At 38.6% G+C, this 23,080-nt stretch overlaps 1 protein-coding gene across 1 annotated transcript in view; it reads right to left on the bottom strand.

The window, feature by feature from the left end:
* Nucleotides 1-23,080, bottom strand: part of ZC3H12B (zinc finger CCCH-type containing 12B) — a 70,721-nt gene that overhangs the window by 12,672 nt on the left and 34,969 nt on the right. Inside the window, exon 2 of the mRNA XM_042975105.1 lies at nt 10,487-10,626. Within this exon, the coding sequence (XP_042831039.1) occupies nt 10,487-10,626 (140 nt within the window). The remainder of the gene's footprint in view (nt 1-10,486; nt 10,627-23,080) is intronic.

Raw genomic sequence — 23,080 nt, 5'->3', positions numbered from 1 at the left:
GTATGTTACATATGTCTGTTCCTTTTAGATTTCTGGCGGTAGCCATGTCCTGCTGTTTCATTTGGGATAAATTTCTCTGTCTCCTCATTTTGTCTGTCTCTCTGTGTCTGTTTTTGTGTGTTAAGAAAGTCATCAATGTCTTGTGCTCTTGAAAGTAGTGACTTTTTGGGACTCCTGGGTGGCTCAGTCGGTTAAGCTTCTGACTTCGGCTCAGGTCATGATCTTGTGGTTCGTGAGTTCAAGCCCCGCGTCGGGCTCTGTGCTGACAGTTCAGAGCCTGGAGCCTGTTTCAGATTCTGTGTATCCCTCTCTCTCTCTGACCCTCCCCCATTCATGCTCTCTCTCTGTCTCAAAAATAAATAAGCGTTAAAAAAATTAAAAAAAAAAAAAGGAAAGTAGTGACTTTTTGAAGAGGAGGTCCTGGAGTGCCCTGCAGTGCAGTGTCCCCTGTTCACCAGAGCTTGGCACTTTAGGAGAGTAACCTGTATGTGTTGTGTATGCCTTACTCTTGTGTCTGAGTCAACTTTTCTTTTCAGTGCAGTTGTCTGCACTGATTCTCTCAGTTGTGGGCTGTGTTTGCTCTCTGTAATATTAATGGGACCCAGGCAGGCCATTTCTGAGATGGCATCCCTACTAGGGAAATTGAGAATGTGGAGCAGTGTTAGCAAATTTTGCAGTGGGACTCTAGTTTTTTGCTGGATACTCCAGAGCACCGCAGCACCTGAAGTCTGCATGTGGGATTGTCTGGGGTGTGATACCGGCTGTACCACATGACAACTGCTAGGCACAACTGGGGACAGTGTGTGATGGTGGCTGGCATCACGTGGCTGGCATCACATGGCTGGGTGCAGCAAGTCAACTGATTGTGGGATACTTCAGCAGGTATGCCCCCAGTGTCTGGATATGATACACATCAATAGCTGTGTCCCAAGTGTCTGGATGTGGCATGTGACAATAGCTAGCCATGCATGGCTGGTGCTTCACTGTGGCTTGGCAGGGTGCATGGTGGCAACTGTCCACCTGGTAGTTGGGCAGGGTACACATACAGCTTTAACAAAATTTACCCTGAACTCTGGGTCAAAGATGCAGGTGCCTGTGTAACCCCATGTCCCACAAGTAGCACTGTGTTTATTCTGGGGGTTCAGGGAGGAAAATGGTGACTCCCATCTCTCTTGTTACCAGAGAAGTTCCCCAACATGCTCCAAAATCAGTATAAACATATCTTCCTCCTGTTTTGTAAGCTCTTGTTTCTATGTTTCCTGTTCATGGGCTGTTTTCTCTTTTAGGGTGGGGACTAGGGTACCACTTTCCCTCTCAGCTAGCCTATTGCTGAGTCATCTGACTTTAAACATTAGGCTCCATGTGTTGCTGGTTATACAAACTTACAGAATTCAGCCCCTCTGATATTTAAGGCTAGATGTTATTGTAATTTATCTTCCCTGTGTGGGTTCCCTGGTGCTTTCCCCTCTCTGCAAGCACAGTTCCCTCCTTCCTGCAGGCTGCTCCCAACTAAGGTACCATTTCTGCCCTTCCTAACCTCTCTAATGTGTCTCCTGTAAATTTAGTTGTGGACATTGTTCTGTCAGTCTTCGTATCACTCTCTCGTTTATTGACATAGTTATGAGTGATATCTAGTTGCAAATGAGGGATGGCATGAGCTCAGGGTCTTTCTACTCTGCCATATTACCTGTGCTTCAAATTAAAACACTAAAAGTATCATGGGTCTTCAACACTGGGCCTTCTGTGCCTCATGGCTAATTTGGCTCTGACTATTCTCCCTATATATTTTACCCTGTAATTTGCAAATCTCACAATCACTTCTTTGGTACAGCCTGTGATCCATACCCTACTATGGTTTCTTCAGTTCTTTGGAAAATTCAGTCACTCACACATAACCATATTCACGCTTCTTTAGCCTGAAGTCTATGGTCAAGTAAAAAAGCACTTTTTTTTAATACTGTATGCTTTATTCCTTACTGAATTCAAGTTGTCTCAATTTAACTGCCATATGCGACAAAGCAATAACAGTTTTATTTGGATCAGGAAAAAATATGTTTAAAAATATACTTAATATGAGGCTTTCCCCATCCCTCAATAACAGCTGTATTGAGGTCAGATCAATTGAAACACCCAGAAAATCAATTTTACAGAATGGCAGATGGAGCTCCACAGTTGGAGGGAGATAGCATAGCAGATGCAAGGTGTGTGGAACTGAATTGGGGGATAGAAAAATGGTGCCGCAGAGGGAAGGGAACCTTTTCCCTGTAGAGACAAAAAGGAGACAAAGAGAGAGGGGTTGAGAAAGTGTGGCATCAAGTTTGCACAAGAGGAAACCCTCTCCAGACCATTCACTGAGGAGTGAGAAGTACTGAGTGTCCCAGATTGGTTTCGTTTGTTTGTTTTGTTTTTGTTTTTGTTTTTTGCAAACAGCATTTGGAGCTCAAACTCTGAGGTTTTGGAAGAGCACAAATTTCTCCAGAGTTGAGCTGTGGTGCATACTCCTGGAGAGGAGGGAGCTGGGCCCAGTGGGCATAGCATGGTGTTGGGATCTCCAGGGCTCATTGTGAGAGAACACTCCCCTTCCTTGAGTACTTTTGAAAGAGGGTATAGTGCCTCCCCAAGGACAAAAGACCCTGTAAGCATCAGCAAAAGGCCTTTTATTAGCAAGAGAAAGAAGGACACCCAGAGGTAATATAACCTTTGCTGCTTTTGTCGGTTCTGCACCATAGACTGTGCACACTGTGCAGGCATGAGACTGTTTTTCATGGACAAAGGACTTCAGACACAGCGTGGAGAGGCTGTACTCTGGAGGAGGGTGGCAGATCCATATGGTGCCTGGTCCCTTAAGACTTCAGGTTTTGAATCCCAGTGATGTGTGCCAAAGAAAAAACGCAGCAGAGTTGTGGTGCAGGGCCAGCTGACTGCCCTCGCTATTTTGTGAGGACTTCCTGAAGAGGGGGGTGGGTGAGGTCCCCTGTTCCATGACAAAAGATTAGGGTAGCACAATTTTCTCCCCAACACCAACACAGTGGGATTTCAGAGAGCAACAAAGCAGGCCCAGTTGGAGGCAAGACCCATTTACACAAAACCCCACTCCCCTTATGCCTGACAACTGCCTATTTATGGGGTAAGACTGACTCTGAGCCAATGCATCAGGCCTCTTCTCCAGAAGACCAGCACAAACAGCACTGCACATGCACCAAATATACTCAAAATCGAATACTTTAAAAAAAAAAAAAAAAACACCTGAAGTTCTGGTGGGAATAAGACCAGGCTTAGTTTTGTTGTTATTATTGTTGTTGTTGTTTTGTTTTGTTTTGTTTTCTTCTTTCCCCTTTTTTTCTTTTGGAATCAGGCTCCTAGGTTTTTTTTGTTTGTTTGTTTGTTTTCATTTTCTCTGGTTTTGGATCAGGCTTTTCTTGTCTTTGTTTCTCTTTTATTTTTTTCTCATTTTTCATTCTTTTTGCCGGAATCAGCCCTATAGATTTGGATACTATGGTTTTTTTGTTGTTGTTGTTGTTGTTTCCTTTCCTTTTATCTTTTCTGGGGATCATGTTTTGTTTTCTCTTATTTCCTTTTTTCCCAGGCTTATTTTAATAAAAAAATCAAAGCACACCTACTTAAAGGTCCAAACACAACCCAATGCAACCAAGGAGGAGTCTGCAGAGGACTGCCCAGTGAGAAGAGCAGCCAAAACACAATAGCAGAATGCACATAGCACACATCAGAAACACTACCTGAGATGCCAGGCCCTGGACAGTGTGTGGCCCTTTTTAATATAGTAGTACTCACAGGTGCAGTAAGCATAACAAGACTTTAAAACATGCAAAGGCAGAAACTTAGCAAAAATTACAAGACAGGAATTTTCCCCAAAAAGAAACATCAAGAAGAAATTACAGCCAGGGACTTGCTCAAAACTGATATAAGCAAAATATCTGAACAAGAGTTTAGAACAACAGTCATAAGACTACTAGCTGGGCTTGAAAAAAACAAAAACAAAAACAAAAACAAAAACAGAGAAGACACCACACAAACCCTTGCTGCAGAGATCAAAGACTTAAAAACTAGTCAGGTTGAAATACAACATGATATAACTAAGATGCAAAACCAACTGCATACAGTCACAACAAGGATTGAAGAAGCAGAGGAGTGAATAGGTAATATAGAAGATAAAATTATGGGAAAAATGAAGCTGAAAAGAAGAGTCAGTTGAAAATATTAGATCACAAGAAAAGACTTAGAGAACATAGTGATTCCATAACATGAAACAATATATGTATCATAGGAGTCCCAGAAGAAGAAGAATGGGAAAAAGGGGAAGAAGGTTTATTTGAACAAATTATAGTTGAAAACTTAACCTAAGTGGGGAAGTAAACAGGCATCCAAGTCCAAGAGGCACAGAGAACACCCCTCAAAATCAACAAAAACAGGTCAACAACATGAGATAACATAGTGACATGTGCAAAGAACAAAGATAAAGAGAGAATTCTGAAAGCAGCTAGGGACTAAAGGTCATTAGCTTACAAGGGTAAACACATAAGGTTAGCAGCAGATATGTCCACTGAAAATTGGCAGGTCAGATGATAGAGGAAGAAAATATTCAATGGTCTGAATGGGAAAAATATGCAGCCAAGAATTTTTTATCCAGCAAGGCTGTCATTCAGAATACAAGGAAAGATAAAGATTTTCCCAGACAAACAAAAACTAAAGGAGTTTAAAGGAATTTGTGACCACTAAACCAGCCCTGCAAGAAATTTTAAGGGGGACTCCGAGTGGAGAAAAAGAACAAAGCAACAAAGACTACAAAGGACCAGAGAACATCACCAGAAACACCAACTTTACACAAAATATAATGGCACTAAATTCGTATCTTTTAATAATCACTCTGAATGTAAATGGACTAAATACTCCAATCAAAAGACATAGAGTATTAGAATGGATTAAAACACACACACACACACACACACACACACACACACACACAAGATCCATCTATTTGCTGACTACAAGAGACTTATTGTAGACCTAAACACAACTGCATATTGAATATGAGGGCATGGAAAACCATCTGTCTTGCTAATGGAGGTCAAAAGAAAGCCATAGTAGCCATACTCATATCAGAAAAATTAGATTTTAAAACAAAGACTGTAACAAGAGATGAAGAGGGCATTATAGCATAATTAAGGGGTTAATCCCTTAAGAAGAGCTAAAAATTGTAAATATTTATGCCCCTCAACATGGAAGGACCCAAAAATATATATCAAATAATAACAAACATAACAAAACTCATTGATAATAATACCATAAAGATAGGGGACTTTAATACCCCACTTAGAACAATGGACAGATCATCTAAGCAGGAAATTTAAAAAAAAAAAAAAAAAAAAGGAAAATAAGGAAACAATGGCTTTGAATGACGACCTGGACCAGATGGACTTAACACGTATATGCAGAATGATTCATCCTAAAGCAGCTTAATACACATTCTTCTTGAGTGCACATGGAACATTCTCCAGAATAGATTACATAATGGGTCACAGATCAGCTTTCAACAAGTACAAAAAGTTCAGGACCAAAACATGCATAATTTCTTTTTTCTTTTTTTAATATAATTTATTGTAAAATTGGTTTCCATACAACACCCAGTGCTCATCCCAACCAGTGCCCTCCTCTCTGCCCATCACCCACTTTCCTCTCTCCCCCAACCCCCATCTACCCTTAGTTTGTTCTCAGTCCTTAAGAGTCTCTTATGGTTTGCCTCCCTCCCTCTCTGTAACTTTTTTTTTCCCCTTCCCTTCCCCCATAGTCTTAACATATGAGTGAAGATATACGGTATCTGTCTTTCTCTGCCTGGCTTGTTTCACTTAGCATAATACCCCCCAGTTCCATCCACGTTGCTGCAAATGGCCAGATTTCATCCTTTCTCGTTCCTAAGTAGTATTCCATTGTATATATAAACCACATCTTCTTTATTCATTCGTCAGTTGATGGACATTTAGGCTCTTTCCATAAACTGGCTATTGTTGAAAGTGCTGCTATAAACATTGGGGTACATGTGCCTCTATGCATCAGCACTCCTGATGGGTAGATTCCTAGTGGTGCTATTGCTGGGTCATAGGGTAGTTCTATTTTTAATTTTTTTGAGGAACCTCCACACTGTTTTCCAGAGCAGCTGCACCAGTTTGCATTCCCACCAGCAGTGCAACGGGGTTCCCATTTCTCCATATCCTTGCCAGCATCTGTAGTCTGCTGATTTGTTCATTTTAGCCACTCTGACAGGAGTGAGGTGATATCTCATTGTAGTTTTGATTTGTATTTCCTTGATGAGGAGTGACGTTGAGCATCTTTTCATGTGTCTGTTGGCCATCTGGATAGCTTCTTTGGAAAAGTGTCTATTCATGTCTTCTGCCTATTTCTTCACTCGATTGTTTTTCAGTTGTGGAATTTGGTGAGTTCTTTATAGGTTTTGGATACTAGCCCTTTATCCGACATGTCATTTGCAAATATCTTTTCCCATTCCATCGGTTGCCTTTTAGTTTTGTTGATTGTTTCCTTTGTGGTGCAGAAGCTTTTTATCTTGATGGGGTCCCAATAGTTCATTTTTGCTTTTAATTCCCTTGCCTTTGGGGATGTGTCGAGTAAGAAATTGCTGCAGCTGAGGTCAGAGAGGTTTTTTTCCTGCTTTCTCCTCTAGGGTTTTGATGGTTTCCTGTCTCACATTCAGGTCCTTCATCCATTTTGAGTTTATTTTTTTGTATGGTGTAAGAAAGTGGTCAAGTTTCATTCTTCTGAATGTTGCTGTCCTAAACATGCATAATTTTTAAAAAAAAAACTGTTTACATTTATGTATTTTTGAGAGACACAGAGCACAAGTGGGGGAGGGACAGAGAGAGAAGGAGACACAGAATCTGAAGCAGGCTCCAGGCTCTGAGCTGACAACACAGAGCCTGACATGCGGCTTGAACTCACAAACTGTGAGGTTATGACTGGAGCCAAAGTTGGACACTTAACTGACTGAGCCACCCAGGCGCCCCTAAACATGCATAATTTCTAATCACAATGCTTTGAAACTTGAAGTCAACCACACACACACACACACACACACACAATATTTGGAAAGCTCTCAAATACATGGAGGTCAAAGGACATTGTACTAAAGAATGAATGGATCAACCAGGAAATTAAATAAGAAATTTAAAAATATATGTAAGCAAATGAAAATGAAAACATGACAATACAAAACCTTTGGGATGTAGCATAACCAGGCTGAAGAGAAAAGTATATAGCAATTCAGGACTCTCTTGAGAAGCAAGAAAGATAATCTTTCTCAAAAAAAAATCTAACCTTACACCTAAAGGAGCTTGAAAGGAGCAGCAAATAAAGCCTAAAACAGGCAGAAGGAGGGAAATAATAAAGATTAGAGCAGAAATCAATGATATTGAAACAACACAACAACAACAAACAGAACATACAAATGAAAATTAGGGCTCTTTCTTTGAAAGAATAAGCAAAATTGATAAATCACTAGCCATAATTCCAAAAAGAAAAGGGAAAGGACCAAAATAGATAAAATCATGAATTAAGAAGATACATCACCACCAACACTGCAGAAATGCAAACAATTATAAGCAAATTCTATGAAAAATTATATGACAACATATTGGGCAATCTGGAAGAAATGGACAATTCCTAGAAACTCACACACTACCAAAACTGAAAGAGAAAGAAATAGAAAATTTGAGCAAGCCAATAACCACCAAGAAATTGAATTAGTTATCAAAATCTCCCATCAAACTAGAGTCCTGGGCCAGATGGCTTCCCAGGGGGAATTCTACCAGACATTTAAAGCAGAGTTAATACCTATTCTTCTCAAAAACTTCCAAAAAAAAAAAAAAAAACAAAGTGGAAAGAAAGCTTCCAAATTCGTTCTATGAAGTCAGCATTATGTTGATTCCAAAACCAGACAAAAACTGCACTAATAAGGAGAATTACAGGCCAATATCCCCAATAAAACTGGATGCAAATATCCTAACAAGATATCTGCAAATTGAATTCAACAGTACATTAAACAAATATTCACCATGATCAAATGGGGTTTATTCCTGGGCTGCAAGATTGGTTCAATATTCACAAATCAATCAACATGATACACCACATTAGTAAAATAAAGGATTAGAACCATATAATCCTTCAACAGATGCAGAAAAAGCATTTGACAAAATGTGGCATCCTTTCCTGATAAGAAGAAGCCCTCAAGAAAGTCGGTAGAGAAGGAACATACCTCAACATCATAAAGGCCATATACAAAAGACCCGCAGCTAATACCATCCTCAATGGGGAAAAACTGAGAGCTCTCCCTTTAAGGGCAGGAACACAACAGAGATGTCCACTCTCAGCGCTGTTCAACATAGTACTGGCAGTCTTAGCCTCAGCCATCAGACTACAAAAAGAAATAAACGCATACAAATCAGCAAGGAAGAAGTCAAAATTTCACTCTTCAGTGATCTCATTTATAACTGCACCAAAACCCATAAGATACCTAGGAATAAACTTAACCAAAGAGGTAAAGTATCTGTACACTGAAAACTATAGAAATCTTATAAAAGAAATTAGAGACACAAATAAATAAAAAAAAGCATTGTATACTCACGAATTGGAAGAACAAATATTGTTAAAATGTTTAAACTACCCAAACTAATCCACACATTCAATGCAATCACTATCAAAATAAAATGAGCATTCTTCACAGAGCTAGAACAAGTAATTCTAAAATTTATATGGAACCAGAAAATACCCCAAATAGCCAAAGTAATTTTGAAAAAACCAAAGCTAGAGGTATCACAATTCCAGTCTTCAAGCTGTATCATAAAGCTGTAATCATCAAGACAGTACGGTACTGACACAAAACAAGACAGATCAATGGAACAGAGTAGAGAACCCAGAAATGAACCCATTAATGTATGGCCAACTAATCTTTGACAAAGCAGGAAAGAATATCCAATGGATAAAACGACAGTCTCTTCAGCAAATGGTGTTGGAAATACTGGACAGCAACATGCATAAGAATGAACCTGGACCACTTTCATACACCATGCACAGAAAGAAACTCAAAATAGATAAAAGACCTAAATGTGAGACAGGAAACCATCAAAATCCTAAAGAAGAAAACAACCAGCAACCTCTTTGACCTCAGCCACAGCAACTTCTTACTAGACATGTACCAAAGGCAAGGGAAACAAAAGCAAAAATGAACAAGTGGGACCTCATCAAGATAAAAATCTGCACAGTGAAGGAAACAATCAACAAAACTTAAAGACAACTGTTGGAATGGGAGAAGATAATTGCAAATGACCTTTCTGATAAAGGACTATTATCCAAAATCTATAAAGAACTTATCAAACTCAACACCCAAAAAACAATCCAGTGACAAGTGAGCAGAAGAAATGAACAGATACATTTCCAAAGAAGACATCCAGATGGCTACCAGACACATAAAAAGATGCTCCACATCACTCACCATAATGGAAATATAAATCAAAACCACAATGGGATACCACCTCACACCTGTCAGACTGGTTAAAATTAACAACATAGGAAACAATAGATGTTGGTGAGGATGCAGAGAAAAAGGAACACTTTTGCACTGTTGGTGGGGATGCAAACATGTGCAGTCACTCTGGAAAATAATATGGAGGTAGCTCAAAAAAATAAAAATAAAACTCTCCTACGACCCATCAATTGCAATAGTAGGTATTTATCCAAATGATCAAAACTCCTGATTCGAAGTGGCACATGCACCCCAATGTTTATGGCAGCACTATCATCAATAGCCAAATTATGGAAAGAGCTCAAATGTCCATCGACTGATGAATGGATAAAAAGGATGTGGTATATATATTATACAAAGGCTTATTATTTGGTGACTAAAAATAATGAAATCCTGCCATTTGCGACAACATGGATGGAACTAGAGTCTATTATGCTAAGCCAAATATAAGTCAGTAAGAGAAAGATAAATATCATATGATTTCACCATTATGTGGATTTTAAGAAACAAAACAAATGAACATAGGGGAAGGAAGGAAAAATGAGGTAAAAACAGGGAGGCAAACAATAAAAGATATCACTCTTAAATACAGAGAACAAACTGAGGATTGCTGGAGGGATGGAGGGTGGGAGGATTGGCTAAATGGGTGATGAGCATTTAGGAGAGCACTTTTTGACAAGAGCACTGGGTGTTATTTATAAGTCATGAATCACTGGGTTCTACTCCTGAAACCATTACCACACTCTGTTAACTAACTTGAAGTTAAATATATAAATTAAAATAAATGTACATTTCAAATAAAAATACACTTAATATAAGATATTTTAAATATACTTAATAAACTTATAAAATAAGTACCTAAGTTGGGATCATCTTTTCCCCAAATATCTTGCTATCTTTGCCTCTGGATGGGCAGAAATGTCTTATTTGAAATAGTACCTGTAATTGGTGCATCAGGACGGGATTGTTCCTTTCTCCATGCAGGCACAAATACAGTAATATCTTTATGGCCTTTGTCTAGAAACCAGTCCACAGCAAGTTGTATTCCTCTGCAGGAGAATTCTTCTTTATTCCCATGGCTTTAGGAAGATAGAGAATGAAAAGATAAAGGATTGACAATAGGTAGCAAGGAAATACTCCAAACAGGCTTATTCTTAGCAACAATACATTAACAACAGAAATTTTATTTCTTGTTGGTGCCAAAGATGTATTTTTAAAAACATCAAATCAAGTTCTTTTTTATTCAATTATTAAAAATATTTCCATTATTATTACACCTTTCTTCAAGGCCCCAAATGTTTAATAACGACTCTCAATTTATAGCAACCTTTGTGGCTACTTTCTACCACTATTTCAATTTTCTCTCTCCTCTTTCTGTTTCTACTACCACTTTATTTTAGAAGATTAAGATATTCACAACAGAAGAGGAAAGAAGAGGTGTAACCAGAGGTTTAGATAAAGGTCATATGTAAGATTAGTTGGAGATGAGTTTTAGGCACATATATTACCTTAAAAATAACATTGACAGCAAAAATGATACACACATAAATGCTGACCAAAAATAGTTGTCACATTTAATTAAATATAATATGTTAATAAAACCCACACTCTTGAAAATGTTAAGATTTGAGAAATTCTCACAATATAATACTACAGGGAAGAAAAAAGATACAGAGTATATATAATGTAATCCCAATTTTGTAGAAGAAAGTCTATATATAAGTTTAGAAAAAATGCTAAGAAATAGACACATCAAACTATTAATAAAAAGAGTCATTCTGTGTGAGAGGATTATAAGTGCTTTATTTCTTAATCCAAATTTTTTTCAAAAAAATTAAGTATTGCTTTTATAATAGAACATGATTTAAAAACAGAAGATATTTTATTATAATTATTTGTAGGTGTAAACATTGTAAAAACTTAAAAAAGTCAAACATAAATTTATTTGGTAATTTGAAGAGGGAAAATTAACATATAAATTGGGAAAAGATATATTTATTGTCATTATATTAAAAATTCATAGTGTACTAAATTTATGCCTTGTTTGTCTGTGGAAAATTCTAATTTCTTAGCATGGAGTCTGATGTTCTGACATATATATAAACCACACTAAATTATAGTTATTAAACAACTTGGATGGCAAAACAAATTGGCATACATTACATTACATGTACCAATTCTAGTACAATAAAGTGGATATTGCCTGTTAAGACTCATCAGCAATGAATAATCATTTTTCTAAAAGGTTAATTAAGACAATATAATGGGGTTTCTCTCTTTATATTTCTTACTTGCTCACTGGTGATCACTGAACTACAAGAGAAATTAGGTCCAATTATATTATTCCCTTTGGGTAAATTCATACATAATCTCAGAGGCCCATTAATACATACATGGCTGGACTTCCCACTGTCTTAATCACTCTTGAGGCACATGATAAAAAATATTAAATTCTTTCATTAATATTTCCAAACACATTTTAATCATGTTTTATTCTTTAGTATGTACCATAAAGCAAACACTACTAAAAGTCAAAACACTTAAGAAAAACAAAAAAAAAAGGAAAGAAAATATATTTAAATGCCAATACACTCCAAGGTAGCCTTAGAAATAGCTACCACACTGTTTCTAAAAGTTGAACAATGGATAAATTGGGCAAGCCTATGGATCTTAAAGGGTTAATATTGGATGGATCCAGCATGAAACAGGCAGATAGGGAAGATTTCCAGATATTATTTTTCCCACTGCTATAGTGCTGGTAAATATAAGAATAACATGAACTCAGGAAAATCATCAGAATTGCCATTAGAGGGGGAATTTGGAGGAAGGGTATAGATTTCATTTCACCTAGGTTGGCAGTGCTATAAAGTGTGTCTTTCCAAACACAGTCTAAAACCAGAAATAAATACAAGAGTAATATTTTATGTTGAATATGACAATTTTATGTTTTATGCTGCCAATTTCTTTGTGTAAAAATATTTTCACTAAATAAGTCAGACAGAGAAAGACAAACGTTATATAATTTTACTTACATGTGGAATCTAAAAAGCAAAACAAATAAATACAGAAAGCAGAAATAGACCCATAAAAATACAGAGAACAAACTGGTGACTGCCAGAGGGGGAGTGGGCAAAATGGGTGAAGGGAATGGAATGTACAAGCTTCCAGTTATAGAATAAATAAGTCATGGGGATGAAAGGTATAGTATAGGGAATACAGTGAATGGTATTGTTATAGAACTGTATGGAGACAGATGGTAACTATACTTGTGGTGAGCATAGAATTGTCCAGTCACTATGATGTACACCTGAAACCAATGTAATATTGCATATCAACAATAATAAAAATAAATAAAATATTTTTCACTATGAAAAAATTGTATATCAACATATTAAACAACTTAGAAGAAATGGGTAAATTCTTAGAAATAGGATTTTGGTCCAATATCCGAAGACCCCGAATTCATCCCCTCCATAGAACACACCAAAGTACACCTATTTATAGAACAATTCCTGAACAGCTTCTGTGCAACCAAAGACAGAATGTCGAAAGAGAAGAGAAAGGGAGATGAAGACATGGTAACAAAAAGAACTACCACCCCCGACAATGCAAACAGCAGAGAGAAGGGATAGTACTAAGGGACAGAGAAAGGTTCCTCTGTCCTTGGATACAGAATAAAAGCTGTGATTTAAAAAAGCAACTATCATATAAGAGACAGCACCAGAACTCTGCCAGATGGCAGAAGAGTTGTGGGCTCTAGGTATAAAGAACTGGAGAACAACATAGTTTAGTTCCCTCTCCACCTTGAAAATGCAAACTGGAGCAGAATCCACGTGCACAGCAGTTTGTCGCCTCAGTGGCCCCCAGGTCTGCAAGCCTACATCAGTACTGGTAGCTCTGGGGCACAGAAAAAAAAAAGTACAGTTTAAAAGGCCAAAGGAGCTGAGGATATGCTCTCTGAATCAGAAGAATGGGAGAATGACAGGATTTATACTCCCCCTCCACCTTAAAACAACAGATAAAAGCAAGGTCTGGTCTCCACGGCTGGCTTGCTGCCTCACTAAACCATAGCTAGGAGCCCCCACACCAGCCTTAACCATCCCACCAAGGTGGCCACAGGTGCAAAGCACTCCAGAACACTCCAGACACACATCACTTTGGCTTCAGATAGGTTTCTAGGGCATGCTTGATACAGAGTGCTATGGAACCTCCTGAGTGATGTCTGCTCCCCTGCCAGTGTGCCTTCTGAGTGAAAAAAAAAAAACCCAGAACACCCATGCTTGCATCAGTTTTACCCAGCCCACTAGGATATCTGCTGCTCAGAACACCTTGAAGTACTCATTCCCACACTGGTCTTTGCTCCAGTTGCCTGGGTAGGGTGCCCACTGCACTGAGCACCTTGGCACACCCCAGTTTGCACCCAATTCAGCTTTAGATGTCTTACCAGGTTCCCCTCAGTGTGGAAAGTTCTAGAATAATCCAGCTTGAAATCAGTTCAGCTTCAACTCTCCTGTCAGGGCTCATGTGTGGAAGAGTCCAGGGACCACACTGGCCTGCATCCACTTTAGCCTTAGCTGTCCTGCCAGGGTTAACTTTGTGTGGAGTGCCCTAGGACGTCTTAGCCTGTACCCTGCTTTGGCTCTAGCCAGCCACCCTTTCAGGGCACCCTCTATGCAGATGGTCCTGCAACACCCCAGGTTATATCCACTTCAGCTTCAGTTATTCTACCAATATGGCTTCTGGGCAAAGAGCTCCAGGTCCTCTCAGCTTGCACCCATTTTAGCTTCAGCTATCCTGTCAGAGCATCCCCTGTGCATAGAGCTCAGGAACCCCCTGGCCTTCACACCACTTCTGCACAAGCCACCCCACCAATACATCTTCTGCATAGACCATTCCAGGACACCCCAGCTTGCACTCATTTAAGCTTGACCTGTCCTTCCAGGAGACCTTCACAGAAAGCCCTGGGATCTCCTGACCTGCACCCACTTCAGCTTTAGCTGTACAGCCAGGACACTTGCTGCATGGCGAGCCATGGGACCTCCCAGTCTGCACCTAATCTTAGCACCAGGAGCTTTCCAAGGCACCCTCTATGAGGAGATTTCTGGGACACTCCAGTTTACACCCACTTTAGCCTTAGCTCTACTGGCAGGACACCTAGTCCTTAAAAAGGCCGGGAACTGCACTGATCTACACTTGCTTCATCTTTAGCTGTCCTTCCAAGGTGCCCATAATGTGGAGAACTGCAGGACCTCCAACCCATGCCAGCCATGGCTTCAGCCAGTCAGCAAAATTCCCTAAGCACACATATACTACATAGGGGACAACCATACACAAGAAGATTCCTTCTCCTAAAAAAGTGGCTGTTCTGCTTAATCCATAAAAATAAACAAAAAAAGTCGAGCAAAATGGGAAGACAGAATAAGAAGCTTCAAAAGAAAGAATAAGACAAAACCTCAGAAAAAAAAAAAACTAAAATAAATGGAGGTAAACAATATACCTGATAAATAATTTAAAGTAATGATTGTAAAGACGCTTACTGAGGCTGGAGAGAAGAGTGGAAGAATCAGTGAGACATTCAAAAAAGACATAAAAATATTAAAAGGAACCAGAGTTGAAGAATACAATGACTGAAATTAAAAAAAAAACATAGATAAAATCAACAGTATATTAGTGGGTGCAGAAGAACTGAATAGTGACATGAAAGATAGGGAAATGGAAAGCACCCAATTAGTGGGTGCAGAAGAACGGATCAGTGACATGAAAGAGGGAAATGGAAACAGTGCTGAAAAGAAAAAAAAAACAAACTTAACACCAAGAATATTGTACCCAGCAGGCTTATCATTCATATTTCAAGGAGAGATAAAGAGTTCCCAGACAAACATAAGATAAAGGAGTTTATTATCACTAAACCAATCCTCACAAGAAATATTAAAGGAACTTCTTTAAATGGAGAATAAATGGCCATAATCAGACACAAGAAAATTATGAATAAAAAGATGTATATACATAAAGTATATACATTAAAAAGCATATACATAAAACATGGAGGAGGGAGTAAAAGATAAGAAAGAAAGTGGTTTTTTTTTTTTGGAATGTGTTTGAACTGAAATGACCATCAACTTAATATAGTCTACTATATACTTAAGATGTTATATATGAACTTCATGGTAAGCACAAATCCAAAACCGATAATAGATACACAAAAAGTAAAGAGAAAGGAAGCCAAACATAACACGATAGAAAGTTACCACACAGAAAGAGAGCAGGAGAAGAAATGAACAGCAAAGAACTACAAAAACAGCCAGAAAACAAATAAAATTGCAATAAGTATATACTTATCAATAATTATGTTAGATGTAAATGGTTTAAATACTCCAATCAAAAAACATAGTGAGGCAAGAGGTATCACCAGCTAGACCCCCAAGATCTGGTCCATACTGCCCAACTACTTGTACTAACTAACCTTTGTTTTACGTTTTGCCCTAAGCTCTTCTTTCTGGCTTTTCTCCTGACTCAGGCAAATGAATCCCAAAACTACCTCCAGATGCTGTCCACTGACCTGACAAGACCTCCCATGGGCCCAGACCACTCAGACTATTTGAACTAAACCAGACTCATGCCTGTGCAGATGGACAATGGAGTGACCTCTGGAATGACCTAAAATTTCCTTCACCTTATGATAATACTAAAATCTCCACCCAAGGAAGAGCCTCATCCTTTATAAATACTCCAGTAATCAATCTGAAGACTGACAGAACAAACTCCACAACTAAAGGGAGAGAAAAGGCCACATCAAAGAAGATAAGTGCAGATGGGGTTTAGGGGAGAAAGGTATCACAGGCACTGCAGAGGGGAGGAGCAGTAGTTGCAGAGAAAGGTGAGAGAGAGTGGAGCACACAAGGAAATGCACAAGGAGGACATTTCCCCAAAGACGTTGACTGGGAAAATAAGAGGGGCTGATTTTTGTGAGTTTTTGCAACCAGTGGTGCTTAAAGACTGGAGTTTTAAAGGTGGGCTTGGCTGGGATAGAACCCTGAGGACATCATGCTGCTCCTTGAAAGAAGGCAAGGAAAACAACCAGTGGTAGGCAGCATGGAAACAGCAATCTGAAGAATGGGGCACACAGCAGGGAGATTTGTGGATCATCTTGGAGCACATCCTTGAGAGGCGCATTCAAGGAGAGGCCTCTCTGGGAACAAAGGAGCTAGCCAGTACCATTTCCCTCCCCCACTCCTCAGCATAAACACAGCCATGTAGAGGAAAGAGCACAGTGCCAACACTGGTTGCCTAACTTGCTCAGACCTAGCCTCACCCCCTGTGCTCTAGAAGGACTGCCCTTCTCAGTCAAGCTTCCCTCAGTCCCAGCTTGGCAGGCTCCTCCACATAACACTAGCACAAACCACTGCCCAGGACACATCTCTAAAGCCTGGAGTTTTAAAGGTCATCAGTTTTGGCTGAGAGCCTAGAGGGCACTGTGCTGCTCCTATTGAAAAGGCAGACAACATGGAAAAAGTGATCTGAAAAAAACTGGGCGCACAGCAGGGACATTATTCGCTCTTCTCAAAGTGCTTCCCTGTGAAGCAGCATTCACAGAGACACCTCTCCAGGGACAATAGAACTGGCTGGTGCCATTTCTCACCCTCAAACCCTCAGCTTAACACAGAGCCATCTTTGGGAAGCAGTGAAGAGCCAAAATAAGCTTCCTAACTTGCTTACTCCAAGTTCCACACCTCTGCACTCTGAGGGGACTACTCTTCTCAGTCAAGCTTGCCTTATTCCAAGCACAGAAGGTTCTTTCACCAGAAGACGATCAGAAACCCCTGCCCATAGAGTCTGTAGGGCTTCAATTATGGTGGAAGTAATATTAGGTCTCATTTAAGAAGCAGACCAGAGCACACCTAGTAGAAGCTCACTATATTCTGCTCAAGGACCAAATACTGTCCACTGCGGGCAAGGAGAACCTCTGCAGACAACTGGCCTGAAGGAATAGTGCAACCAAAAATCAACTGCAGAGTGCAAACTGGTGCAGCCACTCTGTAAAACATATGGAGGTTCCTCAAAAAGTTATAAATAGAACTAACCTACAATCCAGCATTTGCACTAAGTATTTACCCAAAAAAATACAAAATTACTAATTCAAAGGGATACATGCACCTAGATGTTTATAGTAGCATTGTCTATAATTGCCAAATAATGTAAGTGGCCCAAGTGTCCATTGACTAATGAATGAGTAAAGAAGATGTGATATATATATATATATATATATATATATATATAATGCCATAAAAAAAGAATGGAAATCTTGTTATTTTCAAGGACATGGATGGGACTAGAGAGTATTAGGGTAAGCAAAATCCATAAGTCAGAGAAAAGTAGATACCATATGATTTTACAAATATGTGGAATTTAAGAAAGAAAATAAATGAGCAGAGGGGAAAAAAAGAAAGGCAAACCAAGAGACAGACTCTTAACTATAGAGAATAATCTGATAGTTACCAGGTGGGAGGTGGGGGTGGGGGGTTAAATAGGTGATGGGAATTAAGGATTCCAGTTGTTGTGATGAGCACTGGGTGTTTTATGTAAGTATTGAATTACTAAACTGCACACCTAAAACTAATATTACACTGTATCTTAACTTACTGTAATTTATATAAGAAGTTTAACAAAATGTATATTGAGGAATTAATGGAAAAAGTTCCAACCCTTTAGCTGACAGCCCGTTATTTGTAGTCTTGGCAGCAGCCAATGTTTAGCAAAGTTCCCTCTTCTATTTATACTTTATTTAGAAAGCATCATGACTTTATAAGTAATAATTATTTTTTTCTATTTTAAGTATTTATAAATATGTATTATTTTACTGAGACTCAATGGTATATTGCAGAGGTATTAGGGTGGATCTGGAAAGAACTGGTTGAAAAACATGAAAGGATAGGATAAAAAGACTTGCAGCTATATCTATTTTAAAAAGGAAAGAAATCAGGAGTTAACGGGCCATAATCAAATGAGAGACTGTATTCTTGTGACTTAAATAAAATAGCTATGGGTTTGATTGGGGCAAGTCATTAAAGATTTATTTGTCTCAGTTTCTCACTTAAAAGTGGGATAACAATATTTTCTTTAAAGCTTTTTTTTTCCTGTGAGAATAAGAGAATATATACTAAGTGCTTAGTATATTGGAAATCATTACATGTATTTGTGATATCTCTGTTTATTTTAGCCAAAGAGAAAAAAAGTTTCCTTTTTCTCTAAATATTACAAAACTGTTGTATGTTAATACAGATTTTCTGTACATTCTTTGAGTGTATGAGGTGGTGTGTGTATATGTGAGCTAGTGTCTATGCAATGTGTCTATAGATGCTTCTGCTTTTTAATGTCATTAAAGCCACGGTTTTGTATTTTAAAAAGAAAAAATAGGGTGGAAAAATATGTTTTAAAAATTTAAAGCTGAGACCGGTATATATTCTGCCAGCAGGACACTCATCTCAGAGCTAAAGACACATACAGACTGAAAGTGAAGGGATGGAAAACATTTACGATGCAAATGAAAGAAGAAAAAAAAACTGGAGTAGCAACACCTAAATCAGAGAAAATAGACTATTTTTACTTCATTTTACTTTAATTCTTCACACCCCCATGTTTTTTGGTATATGGTGTCATATTTTACACTTTTATTTTTTGAATCCCTTGACTGATTTTTACACAAATAGTTATTTTTACTGTTTTTGTGATTCCTGCTTTTCATATGCTCACTTATGGTCTTTCCTTTCCACTCAAAGTGTTCCCTCTAACATTTCTTGTAGGGCTGGTTTAATGGTCACAAATTCCTTTAGTTTTTGTTTGAGAAACTCTTTATCTCTTCTTCTATTTTAAATGATAGGCTTTCTGGAGAGGATATCCTTGGCTGCAGAGTTTTTCCCTTTCAGTACTTAGAATGTATCATGCTACTTCCTTCTGGCCTACAAAGATTCTGCTGAAAAATCCGCTGATATAGACTTTAAAACAAGCAACGTAATAAGGGACAAAAGAGGTAATACATAATGAAAAAGGCATCAATCCAACAAAAGGATATAACGATTGTAAGTATCTATACACTGGATTGCCTAAATACATAAAGCAAAGATTAATGGAAATTAAGACAGAATAGCAGTAAAGGACTTCAGCATCCCACTTACATCAATGGATCGATCACCCAGGTATAAAAACAATAAGAAAACAGTGTCTTTGAATGACCTATTAGACATTAAGCTAGAAGTCAAGATGACTAAGGAGTACAAGGACCCTAAGCTTGCCTCATCCCTTGAACACAGCTAGATAAATATCAAATCATTCTGAATACACAATAAATAAATCTGAGGACTGAGAGAACAAACCGCACATCTATGGGGAGAAAAACAGTCATATAGTGGAAGGTAGGAGCTGCAGAGAGTTGATTTGGGGGAGAAAAGAATTGCAGGTTCTGCAAATGGGAGGGAGCTCTGATCACAGAAAGGAGAGAGAGAGAGAGAGAGAGAGAGAGAGAAAGAGAGAGAGAAGTGCACAGGGTATTAAAAAGAAAAACGTTTCCACAAAACCATTGAATGGGAAAAGGAGAGGGGTAGACTACCACAAGTTTTTATAAGCAGTGGAGCTCAAAATCTGAAGTTTTAGAAGTCTGTGCCATTGCTGACATCATGCCTGGTGGGCTTAGTGGTGTTCCTGTGGGGAAGGAGAGCAGAGGCCTGGGAATAGACAGCATGGTCTGAGGATCCCCAGGGTCACATGGGACAAAGAGTTCCCCTTCTTGGAGTGCATTTGGAAGTGGTGGCATGGCCTCTCTGGGGACAAAATTGCAAGTGGATGCCAATGTGCTGCCCTGCTCACTAGCATAGGAACAGAGACACCCGCTGAAGGCAGAAAACCTTGGTTCCAGCTTTTTGCTATACTTTATCATAAACACCAAACCACTGTGCAGTTGTGTGATGGCTTGTCTGGGACAAACTGGCACCGGCCACAGTGTGGCAAGACCCTTCCCCAGAGGATCAGCACAGGTTTGCACTGTGCTGGGATCCTAAAATTTGGAGTTTTGAAACCCAACTGTATGTCTGACATAAAGCACAGGATTACAGAATGCCTGGCAGACAGACAGCTTAGACACAGACAAGGTAAGGACAGGGATATGACAGAAGCCAGGAACAAAAGAAAGAAGGTTGTTTACTCTTCTGTGAGGGCTTCCTGAAGAGTGACTGATGCCATCTCCACTCCAGGGAGGATAGAGTGGAGTGATGTCATTTTCTCCTCCTGGCCATCAACATTTACAGACACCAGTGATCAACACAGCACTCCCCAGTAGAAGTTAGAGCTACTTGCATTGAGTTCCACCGCCTTGTGTCTTGTAGCTGTATCTCCACTAGAGCAAATCTTCCTGAGAATCAGCACAGCAGGCCCCTTCCCCAGAAGACAAGCCACAAATCCCTTGCATGTACCAAGTCTACTGATCATAGAGTGCTGCAAAACTTCAGCTCTAGAGGAAATAAGGTCTTTCTTCTTTTAACAAACCAACCAAAAAAGCCTAGTTAGAACTTACCACACAGACTTAACAGATATATTCAAAACATTTCATCCTGAAAAAGAATACAAGTGAACTTACCAAACACCTCCAACTGAAAACAAGCAGACACTGCAGAGACTGACCAGAGAGAAGAAGCAGTCAAAATAAAACAGCAGTGTACACTCTAAAATACCTCATGAAGTACCAGGCCCAAAAGAGTATAGGAACTCTTAATAATATGGACATTACTTAGGAGTGGAAATATAACAGTCTTTCGTAACAATCACCCCAAAACACAGTGACCTAGACAAAACGACAAGACAGAGGAATTCACCCCAAAAGAAAGAACAGGAAAAATTAGTTGCCAGGGAATTAATCAAAACAGGTATAAGTAAGATAACTGAACCAGAATTTAAAACAACAACCATAAGATACTACCTGAGCTTGAGAAAAGCATAGAAGACATTAGAAAATCATTACCCCTTACTGCAGAGATAAAAGAACTAACAACTAGCCAGGCAAAAATTTTAAAAAAATGTTATAACTGAGATGTAAAACTGACTGACTGCAATGTCAACAAGGATCAATGAAGCAGAGGAATGAATCAGTGATATAGACATTAAAATTATGAAAAATAAAGAAGCTGAAAAAAAGAGGAAGAGAAAGGTATTGGTTCACAAATGTAGACTTAGAGAACTCGGGAACTCCTTAAAATGCAATAACATTTATATCACAGGAGTCTCAGAAGAAAAAGAGAGGGAAAAAGAAGCAGAAGATTAATTTGAACAAATTATAGCTGTAAACTTCCTTAATCTGGGGAAGTACACAGAAATCAAAATCCAAGAGGCAAAGAGAACTCCCATTAAGTTAAATAAAAGCTAACACACACCAAGGTATATTGGAGTCAAACTCACAAAATACACAGACCAAAAAAAAAAAAAAAAAAAAGAATTCTGAAACAAGCAAAAGAAGTCCTTAGTCTACAAGGGAAGACAAATCAGGTTCACAGAAGATCCATCCAGAGAAACGTGGCAAGCCAAAAGGAAGTGGTAAGATATATTCAACATGCTGAATTGGGAAAAATATGCACCCAAGAATACTTTATCCAGCAAAGCTGTCATTCAGCATACAAGGTGATATAAAGAGATTCTTAGACAAACAAAAACTAAAGGAGTTCATCATCAATAAACCAGCCCAGCAGGAAATATTACAAGGGACTCTTGAGTGGAAAGAAAGACCATAGGCAGCAAAGATTGGAAAGGAACCAAGATCACCAGAAACACTAACCTAACTGGTAACACAATGGCACTAAATTTGTATCTATCAATAACCATTCTGAAATTAAATGGACTAAATACTCCAATCCAAAGATATAGGATATCAGAATGGATTAAAAAAAAGAGCCATCTATATGCTGACTACAAGAGACTCATTTTAGAACTCAAGCCACCTGCAGATTGAAAGTGAGGGTATTGAGAACCACCTATCATGCTAATGAAAGTCAAAAGAAAGATGGAGTAGCCAAATTTATATCACACAAACTATATTTTAAACCAAGTACTGTAACAAAAGATGAAGAAGGGCATTATATCATAATTAAGAGACCTATCCATCAGGAAGATCTAACAAGTGTAAATATTTATGCTCCGAACTTGGGACACTCATATATATGACTCAATTAATAACAAACATAAAGAGACTCATCGATAATAATATCATAATAGTAGGGGACTTTAATACCCCACTTTCAACAATGGATAGATCATCTAAGCAGGAAATCAACAGGAAACAATGGCATTGAATGACACACTGGACCAGATAGACTTAACAGATATATTCAAAACATTTCATCCTGAAAAAGAATACATATTCTTTTCAAGAGTACATGGAACATTCACCATAATAAATCATATACTGGGTCACATATCAGGCCTAAACAAGTATAAAAAAGATTGAGATCATACCAAATATCTTTTTCAAACACAACGGTATAAAACTTGAAGTCA

This window comes from Panthera tigris, chromosome X (assembly GCF_018350195.1).
Source record: "Panthera tigris isolate Pti1 chromosome X, P.tigris_Pti1_mat1.1, whole genome shotgun sequence".
Taxonomy (NCBI): Eukaryota; Metazoa; Chordata; class Mammalia; order Carnivora; family Felidae; genus Panthera; species Panthera tigris.
The sequence above is the reverse complement of the archived record's forward strand: the minus strand, read 5'-3'. Positions and strand labels throughout refer to the sequence as shown.